This window comes from Atta cephalotes (assembly GCF_000143395.1).
Source record: "Atta cephalotes unplaced genomic scaffold scaffold00022, whole genome shotgun sequence".
Lineage (NCBI taxonomy): Eukaryota > Metazoa > Arthropoda > Insecta > Hymenoptera > Formicidae > Atta > Atta cephalotes.
The window spans coordinates 2,236,415-2,247,072 of record NW_012130086.1 but is presented as its reverse complement, the minus strand read 5'-3'; the positions used below and the strand labels follow the sequence as shown (position 1 = coordinate 2,247,072).

At 30.1% G+C, this 10,658-nt stretch overlaps 2 protein-coding genes across 2 annotated transcripts in view; one reads left to right on the top strand and one right to left on the bottom strand.

The window, feature by feature from the left end:
* Positions 1-3,352, bottom strand: part of LOC105619566 (2-oxoglutarate dehydrogenase, mitochondrial) — an 11,331-nt gene extending 7,979 nt beyond the window's left edge. Inside the window, exons 1-2 of the mRNA XM_012201083.1 lie at positions 3,104-3,352; positions 2,692-2,901 (exon numbers count right to left, since the gene is read on the bottom strand). Coding sequence (XP_012056473.1) covers positions 2,692-2,901; positions 3,104-3,352 — 459 coding nt within the window. The remainder of the gene's footprint in view (positions 1-2,691; positions 2,902-3,103) is intronic.
* Positions 3,353-9,303: 5,951 nt separating this feature from the next.
* LOC105619703 overlaps positions 9,304-10,658 on the top strand; it is a 5,696-nt gene continuing 4,341 nt past the window's right edge. Inside the window, exons 1-4 of the mRNA XM_012201222.1 lie at positions 9,304-9,337; positions 9,470-9,550; positions 9,978-10,085; positions 10,311-10,501. Of these exons, the coding sequence (XP_012056612.1) occupies positions 9,304-9,337; positions 9,470-9,550; positions 9,978-10,085; positions 10,311-10,501 (414 nt within the window). The remainder of the gene's footprint in view (positions 9,338-9,469; positions 9,551-9,977; positions 10,086-10,310; positions 10,502-10,658) is intronic.

The window sequence follows — 10,658 nt, the reverse complement described above, 5'->3', positions numbered from 1 at the left end:
ATATATANACTATACTAGTATATATATATTATATATACTATAGTATATATTATCTATTTTTATTTTCTGTCCAAATNTAAACGCAATGAAATGCATCATGATAAATATCATACTCGACAATGTCTGCGCATGTATATGAATATTCGAATTATGAAATCCTTAGATAATTGATCATTATGAAAAGATGAGACGTATTTATTTTTGTGATTCCTAAAATGAATACAATGTTTTTCCAAACATTTTCAGTATCAGTATGCCACAATACAAGGCCTTTTCTTTTGCAATACATAATATTTAGATTTGTATAATTCTTTTCAATTACTAAAAATAAATTATTTATAAGATATTTTCAATAAAAACAAAAACTTAAAAATATAATTTCCAAAAATATCAAAAAAATAATAACTGATTATTTCTTATTTTACTTTGTATAGATATTACTTCAACATAATTTTGAAATACGTTCCATACGTTGTAGAGAAAATCATTAAGATAAAATTACGTCGCCTAAAATTATAAATAATTTTTGTAGTTCTTTTCTAAAAAGACTCTTGAAATTTTAAAGTAAAGAAATTCTAAAGTACAAAAATTCTATTTTATGATCCTTAGAATTTTATCTAAAATTAAAAAATTCTTTCAGCTAGGCAAAAGTAAGATTAATATGTGAAAATGATTACATGAAATGATAATACTGAATGTATTATGAATAAAATTATCGTAAACATAAGCCGAGTAATTTACGGCTCTATGTATGCATTTTATATATTATATACTCCAAATCAAGTACAATGCGATTCTCACATACGTATGGCACGTATGGCAAGAAAACGCGTCTTTAAAACAAAAGTCCGCGTAAAATGCTTAGGAAGAAAAATCTTACCAAGCATATACTGTCGCAACACTTGTTCTGGAGATCCTTTGCGAGCTGCATAATGAGTGTGTATCAGGTCTGTTTGCATAATACCCAGCGGATCCAGATCGGCAACTAAGTGACCTCGGGCCTATACGCCAATAATCCCGAAAAAAACCTCACATTTATATAAACTGTGTCTATTCTCACAACTACACTGTACATATAGTTACAATATAGAAAAAAAAAAAGAAAAAATACAGCGGCTATATACAGCAAAATTGGCAAACAAATACCCAATTATATTTACTTATAGCATACACTAAGATAACACATATTGATATTTATTGCAACAATGTTTGTGAAGGAATGGATTTTGTTTTTTGTATATCTCATAATTATAATTTCACTATAGTAAAAAAAAGAATCATTGCTATAACAAATATAATTATCATAGTTTTAATAAAATGATTAGAAATAGTGTGCTGCTGCTTCTTCCTTGACAGAAGTATCTATATATATTGAGAAGGAAAAAGATGAGAATATATATTGAGAAGGAAAAAGATCAGAACATAAAAAATTATAAAATTTAAAAAATTTCATTATTTTTTTTATTGGAAAAAATATAAAGATGCAAGACATGCTTGAAATAGAAAATGCAGTGAGCCACTAGTATAGTCATACAAAAATTAAGCTATTATGCAATATTCATAATATTTGCTATTTGTATTCAATACACTTATCATGTGTTAATACTCGAGATAAATATAACGTCAAAAAATATGGAAATACACATGATAGCCCCTAATATTAAGCAGAAATACAACAAAAAAACATTCCACGTCCCAAACTCGTATAGACATATTCGCGCATAAAGTTTATAATCGCGCAAAGTACATAAATATAAATTCTAACATGTTACCTTGACCAAAAGACATTCTGTTCCATGGAAATGAAACAGAGACACAAAAGATACTAAAATATTTCCTTCAATGAAATTTACAATGTATCTACATATACGTATGCATATAAATTTCATTGAACGAAACGTTGTAAATGCATGCCATAGTAATTTCCATAATATATGAATACATTTCAAAATATAATAAGAAATAGCTTTTGTTTTCATAATGGCAAAGCTGAGAATTCGTAAACTTTTATCGGATTAAAATTTTTTTAATGATTAATTACAAATATCAATGGCCGGTATTTATAGTCGTAGTTTTTCAAGACTATCTTAAGTGCATTCCTAAAATGTTATAAACTATAAACCAATTATTAATATCCATTTCTACTAATATAAATTAGCATCTTAAGATATTATTTAATTTAAAATAAAAACTAACTGAAAATACTCGCCTTATATTTTTAACATATTGCTATTATATATATTTTTATTCATGCAGCTTTTAATGGACCAATTTAGTATGATTCAAAAGCAGATTTCTCCAGGTTCCCATTTAATTTATTAAATGTTACATAATAAGTAAAATATAACTATTTTACATTACGAGAATATTACTATTTTACATTATTATTTATAGATAATAGAGATAGGAGCAGAAATTCATTAAAAAATAATATTTTTATATAATAACCAATGTTAAAAAGCAATTTTTATTATTATTGATTATCATTTAAATTATACACGGCTGAATAAAATAATCTTGCAAACAAAAATAATACAAATAGTAATGATTATGTGAATTATCAATCACTCTTATATATTGTTCGTAAACTTACACATGATAAATTATCATGTTCAAAATATGTACTTACTTGTTTGCAAGAGTAGCACATCTATATTCATTACCAGGAATAAAGTAAACAAAATATCATACCTGATAAGAACGAATGATAGCTTGCACCGCTAGATGATCATCAATAATTTTTTCATTGACAGGCGCTTGACCGAGTTGCGTTCCGCCACCCAGAGGCAACAACGCTCCGAGTGGTACTTGATTGTAACTTGGAGCAAGGGATGGTGGTGCCTGATATGCGAATCCTGGGGCAGCTCCAGCGGTACTATTTCGAAAGAAGGAATCCCATGACTATAAATAAATAAGAACAAAATAAATTTAAGCAAAATTTTTTCCATCTATAATTAAACAAACGACACAATTAAATAGCTTTTACAAAAGAAACAGTAAAAATAATAAATAGATACTCTTTTTCGTCGAGTTTTAATTAATTTCCTTTATGATAAAAAATTGATTTGAATGTTTGTGCAAAGATGCATTTAAATTTATTTACCACGTGCACACTGTTTGGATCTTGCAGCCACGCGTTATACATCTCTTCCACGTAAGAGCTGGTGCTGCCATTCAAAAAGGGCTCGGTTGCTACTCGGCTATTGTATTTGCGCGCGGATTCCATGAAAATCAACTGGCTGGTCCTAGTCAATGGATGACTACGAACCACCCAGGATGCGTATCTTTCGGGCCCGCATATGCGCGGCGCCAAAGGGGCCAGCGTACTGAATACTGTCCTTGCCTTATACATTTTCACCTGGAACATGACACGGCAAGTCGTTCAATACTTTATCTTGCTTCATATCGTCGATGTAGAGAATAAACTAATGAAATTGCATAAACATAGTTATCGATAAGACATACTCAAAATTTATGCGTCATTTAAATATTTGAAGTAATTAAATGGATATACGCTGTCTCAAGATCGCAATTGCAATTAAATTAAACAAAGATTCAAATGCCATGCCCGGTCATGAGGCGTTAATGAGAATATAAACGCTTTGATAAGCATAGCAACGTATATTAAACAAATCTTACACGTACAATCACAATCTGGCTTTATCTACTATAGTCTGTCGTCTTATCATTGTTCTCATTGCATCACTGAAATTCTAGACTTTGCCTGCATGTCATCCATCGATTACTAAGAAATGCGGAGAATATTAAAGGCGCATTTTGCAATTGTTGTAAGCATGATTGGTGCATTTAGCTGTTCTCATATGTTGCAATATATATATATATATATATGTGTATATACGCGCTTGTTTGTGCACAGGTTAAATAAAACCTCAGTCGATATATGTATAAACGTATTCGTTATACGCAGTTATTCGAGCGTTCGCAATTATTTAATCGTGTTCGAATCCACGATTGAATAATTGTGAATGTTAAATTTGTTATTTGAATCGCTGAGGATGGCTCGAACTGAACCGAAACGTTCGATTTTATCGTTGCGTATAATTGCGTCAGATGTAATACGTCAAATTTGAAATACAATTAATATTCATGAAAGTAATTCAATAAAATGTTACTTCACAATAAAGTATAACTATTGTACAATTTCCCGGAACTTCAATAAAAGATTTTATATATATATATATATAATATAAAATTTCAGAAAATATATTTATCATTAAGACATACAAATAATTAATAGTCATAATAAATAATGCAAATAAAATAAAATTGAGCTCTCAAGATATCTAATAAGTATAATTATAAATTACTGTCAGGCGATTGAGAGCAGAATTGTGACGCAGTTATTCGAGCGTTCGCAATTATTTAATCGTATTCGAATCCACGATTGAATAATTGCGAATGTTGGTTTTGTTACTTGAACATCACTGAAGATGGCTCGAACTGAGCCGAAACGTTCGATTTTATATAAATATATGTAAGGTCTATGAAATACAATTTCAATAAAAAATGTACTACAAACGCGCTTTAAGGAGATTAGAGGGATTTAAAATTTCGAGAAACTAAACTTTTTTGTTTTTACATTTTCTAACAGTGTGATTTTTAAAAAATATTTTCTTGTTTGCTTTTTTGAGAAATCCAAAATTAAACTCAGGAGAATCAAAAAGTAAAAGAGGATAATGAAAATATAAGGGATCCTCATTAGAATCCTCCATATTTCTATTATTCTCTGTGAAGTTGCTCGATCCTAAAGAAGGGAACGGTTAACAAAATTTGGTATACAGTATATTTATTATCATAAACATTGAGATGTTACTATTTTATTTTTAAGAACTGGCCAATTTCCAAATTGTGTAACAATGTTCGAAAAAAAAAATGCAATGAGGCTTGCCACAGTAAAACATAGTGCTATTTTCTAATTTCAAAAAAAAAAATTATTTTTTTTAAACCATTTTTATTTAAAAAATTTTATTAAAATATTGTAATAACTAAAGATATAAGCAATCAATCTCTGCAAAATTTTAGTTAATTTTAATTTTTAAAAAATTAGATTGAAGTTAAAATTTTAAAACGTAAGTCTAAGTAAAAATGCCAATGGCACAATTTCGAAACGTTTCGAGTTGCAATATCTATTTTTCTTCACTTATAGTAGCTCCACTTTTCACGCTAAATATTAGTGTGCCATAACACAGAATTTACAACTCATTCATATAATAAAACACGTTCGTATAATTTTGACACTTTGACGTTTTCATAAAACACTTCAAATGTTTCAGAGACATTACAATAAATATTTAAAAAATATTATTAAGAGAACACATATTTCCTGTACGCTTCTGCATAAATATAAAATTGTATACGTCAATAGAGTCTCATGACAATACATTTGTAGTGATGCATAAAATGTTATCTAAAGTACTTCCTTTAAAAAGTAGAGTAAAGATTAGAAAGCATAGTACACAAGTAAATCCAAAGTTTGCATTATCAAGACTTCACGGAGTTTCAGATAAGCTTTGATAAATGTCATTGTATCTGACAGAAACGCAATAATAATCTAACAATGAGTTAAAATACTATGAAATATTGCTTTTTCTTAACATAAAAGAGAAGTGTTTCTTCTAAAAAAAGATTCTTATCATTGTTTCAAGCCAGAGAGTCAAATTTTAATTAAAATAGTTGTATAATTTATTTATTTTATGGAATATTTACTAAATATTTATGGATACATATTAACTCGAAACTTTGAGAACTTTTAACGTATAAAAGTAATTACAACTAGAATATTTCTCAATTATATCTAAAATAACAAATATCATCTAGTATTTATTTAACAGCAAAATCTCTAATTAGATCCTGCTTATCAATCAGATAAATTCACTTAGAGAGGCGGAACATCTGGCGTCACGTACGTGCCCCTCTTTTTTCGAAGATTAGATTACAAGATAAAAAAACTATCAAGACAAGAGTAACGAGAAAGAAAGTAGAAAAAATTCGCAGATTAATTTTACTTCCTTTCACTTCAACAGCAAATAAAATCAGACAGTAAACTTAAGCAACGAAGGCGAGGCTATCGACTATCGTTTTTTCTCCACAGTTGTATCCTTACAAGACACATGCCGCGTTTACCTTCAGCAGTCCTATTCGTCTTCTTTTATTTGACGCTCAAAATATGCGAAAAAACGGGGAAAAAGATATAATCGAGAAGAATAATTCAAAGTCCTATTGACACACGCGATAAGACCCGTCTCTGAATCCGTTTCGAGGCGATTGCTGGCCTCGCTCAGGCACATGTGACTACCGGGAAAAACTGCGGGCTCTCCCCGTCTCTTTACATAGGAGAACCTCCGCGAGATCGTAATGACTGGAGGTGGGGAGTACCTGATTGTCGTTTGATCACGTCAGAAATGCAGATGCGATCACGTCAGTCCTGAGAACACGGCCGCTCCGTTACTTAAATATATACATATCACGACGATCTTAGTATGTCTGTTATAATAAAAGCAAATCAGCAAATTACATATAGTTATCAGTAAATTTACCGATCAATTTATCAATGATAAGGATAATTAACATATCTTTACTAAAATATATATTTTTTTACTAACAGTATTAACAGTAACGTGTTTCGTTTTCGTTTTTTTACTCTTTAAAATCTTAAAATTACAACTGTATATACTTACCAAATTACAGTAAATTAATTTATGCTTTATGCTTTGTGACATATCGACGAAGACCATCTATTATGCAAATTATATCTCAAATTACATGCATTCGTTTTTTCCAATTATTTTCAATTTTATCCACTTGAATAATATAAAAATGAAAAAATAGAGGAAGTCGCATTAAGATACAGATCTATATTTTTCTGATCTCTATTGCAGAAAACAGACACATTATCATAATTTTTGAGAAAAAAGGAGATTTAAAAGAAGTGAGAAAGTGAGAAACTTCCAGATTACGTTCTATTTATTTGTCAGAATTTTTGAAATAAGAAAGGAGTTGCAAAAACTTCTATCAGGAATACTATATTTACAATTCGTTTGTTCGCTGTTAGAACTTTCGAGAAAAGAGAGAGAATTACGAGAAACTTCCAAGCCACGATTTTCAAATTACTCATTGTCAATATTTTTGAGAAGAAAAGAGAATTGCAAGAAATTTCCAGAACACGTGAATCTATTTACTTTGTTAAAATTTTTGGAAAAAGATGGAGTTTGCAAGGAACTTCCAAATTATGTCTACGATCTATTTATTCAATGGAATTTTTTAAAAGAAGGGGAATTGCGAGAACCTTCCAGACCACGTGTATGACCTGCTTCTGACAACACGTGTCTACATTCTTCTTTCGTTTACCGCGCTTTTACTCTTCTCTTTTCTTCGTTCTCTCTCGGGACTGCGAGAATCGTATTGCTCAAATTTCATGACAGAAAGACGGATGATGCAAGCATTCGTACATTTTTCTTTCACGAGCAAAATTATATCTTTGCAAACGGAAGAAAGTCAAAGAGCAAAAACAAACAAATAACGTAAAACGCAAAACTAGAGATGTAAACGATGGAAAAATCCTAAAATTTATTATACTATAAAAATTATTTACAGTAAAAAAAGTTTTTTACTTGATAATATTTTTCTGCGAAGTAAAAAATACCATTTTTTTACATTTCTACGCAAAACGGTCGCCGCAATTCGGGAAGAAAATTCTAAAAAAAAATGAATGAAGTCGAGAATGTTGAAAGAAAAAATCAAACGCGCGTACACAACTGTAATAAAAAAAAACCGGCCGCTCTGAGTTACTAACAAGAGAGTGCTAACGATATTGCTAACAAGCCTTTAACGCCTATTAACATCCTAATAATTTGCGGAAAATACGGATGATTCACATCACAATCTATACCATGAAGAGAAAATACGCGGGAGAAAACTAAACGATTAAACATGTATCTCTTAACCTACGAACTCGCCCACGCCTCCCCTTCTCATCACAAAAAAATGACAAGGGATGAGGGGTTAGGATTTCGTCACGAGGCGCGCGAGATCGAAACCGAATCGACTGGGTGAATCTTTTATTTCTCTCCTTTTTTTTCGTCCTTTCTCGATAAGACTACTCAAAATAGGTAGGAAAAGAAGCGGAAGGCGCGAGATCGCGAAGTCAGATGACTATTTTCGGTCTGTGGCGAATTTTTACGTAACCGAGCATAATCCCATCAAATAACGTGATCGATCGGTCGACCGACCAGCGACAATCTCGGACGACGTCGACGTAATTAGTCGACAAGAGACGCAACGCAATCTCGACAGGCGAGACGAGGTCTCGTCCGTCGGCCGGAAAGCTCACCTACCTGATGTTAACGCAGGGTCAAATACTGTCCACCATTTGCAACTCGATACCACTCACTTCTCGCTTGCACTCACTCTGCCACCGTTACTGTACGCTTCCCTAAAATACACTCGCGAAGAGAACCCAAGCGCGACCTATCGACGAAAAGTTCCCTCGCGGTCACGTGACAGAAGCGCGCGAATTGCTCGAGAAATCTCGAAATTTAAAATTCGACCTCGAGAAATATTTCGTGCGCGAGTTTAATCAAATTACATTTTTTTAATTAATTTGTTTAATATATCTATTATTTATAACATAGATAGAGTTATTAATTTTTTGCTGTTTAACATGTGAGACAAAAATAGAATTTTGCTCCTTAAATGATTATACTATTCAAATTAATTAGAATTTGGTCAAAATCGCCATTTACTTCACTCTATAATTGCTTTAGTTTCATTAAATCATAAATTAATAATAATAATAATAATGAGAAAGTCTGAATTCGCGATTCGAGAACAAATGTCACGGAACAGTAAATTAAATTTTGAGATAAATTTTTAACTATTCGTAATAATTTCACTTCTTTTAATAAAATTTCAAAGAATATACGGATTCTAATTTTAATTGTCGTCACTACATCAAAACTTTTATACTTTCGTTGTCAAACCATGTCAAACTGTAAAAGTTGAATTTGCCTCTTTATGAATTTTTCAAAACAAAGAAGAATACGTGCGACAAGAGAACGATGTGATCGTCCAACGTGTTGTGTAACTGTAACCTACGTATTATTTTTTTTAATTTTGTACGTATATTTTATATGTATATATTGCGAGACGTAAATCATCATTTTTGAATCGACAAAAACAGTGTAATTTAACGTAAATTTTGAATAATGCATGTAAAATTTGATGGTATATTAAATTGCGTGAGCGAAAAATTATGAAAGTTAAGAAAAATTTGATGTAACCAACATGAATGTTCATGACGATATAAGTGATACTTTTGGTAATGAATTAATAAATGAATATAATAAAATCATGATAGAGATGAACATCTTAAAAAAAATCTATAGTGAAATCCCATACTTAACATTAATTTTTTAAATTTCTATATATTATGTTATATTTTTGCTTTCAGAATTACCTCTGAAAAATCAATTCGGAATGCAATCATGCAAAATAGATGAATCAGAAAGCAGACCAAACATCGCATTAAAAAGTATTATCATCTAAAAACCAAATTTTTTTATATTTATATATTGACATTATATTATATTAATTTTTATCTATTAATATTATGCTGAGATTAGTCCCAAACTCCTCGACAATTCTATCAAATTCTGGATGTTCCAAAAGCGGTTTATATAAAAAATATATACAATTGTTAAAGGATTCTCAAAATTACAAGTTAAAATTTTACAAATTAAAAATTTATGAGAGTGCAGCACGGTAATTGTTGTGCATAATTTGTAACTTGTTATGCTATACATAAATTACATTGATTATACAAGCTTAATCCGATGAATAACAAGATAAAATTTGTGAGCAATGATTATATCGCGCTGCAATTTCATAGCCTTTCAATTTGTATTATTTTAATGTGAAAAATAATTTAAACAATGCCAGCTACTATTAACTTCATTTAGGAATCGGACTGGAATTGGATAAAGCGGAGACTAAATGCTTCACGTTAAAATCAGAATTAAATTACATGATGGATGTTTGTCGAAAGGCTCAAACAGAAATAAAAGGAAGTAAAGAAACTTCTGTCATTTCGTCAATAATGTCATTTAAAAATTCAGATTCAAACTCTTCATTCAAATGTAATGATTATAACAGCGAAAATATGGATATCAATACAAATTGTAACATCTCTCAGAAAATTCATAACATGGAATTGAAAACTGAAGAAAATTTTGGTAAAAAATTTTTGCGGAATTAGAATCAGTCTGTATATTTAAACATTTATGTTTCCGTAGATGTCAATTTGAGTCCAAAGCCTGCACAATTTTCACCTAGAAAAAGCATAAATGATGATGATACTATCGAGGGATTTAAGAATTTAATGGAGGGAAGTCAAAAAGAATTATTAAACGATACAATTACATCGAAAACTCAATTAGATAAAAAACTTCCTCGTTTGATAATAACTCAGAACATGGAAAAAGACGTATGAGATTACGTTTTATTAAATTAATTATTTTATTAAATAATTGTATTTATTAAATACAATTATAGTATTTTATTGGGTTGTCCGGAAAGTTCGTGCCGACTAACCTATATAATTTAATAAATGTATACTAAAATTTAAATTTTCTGCGTTTCAA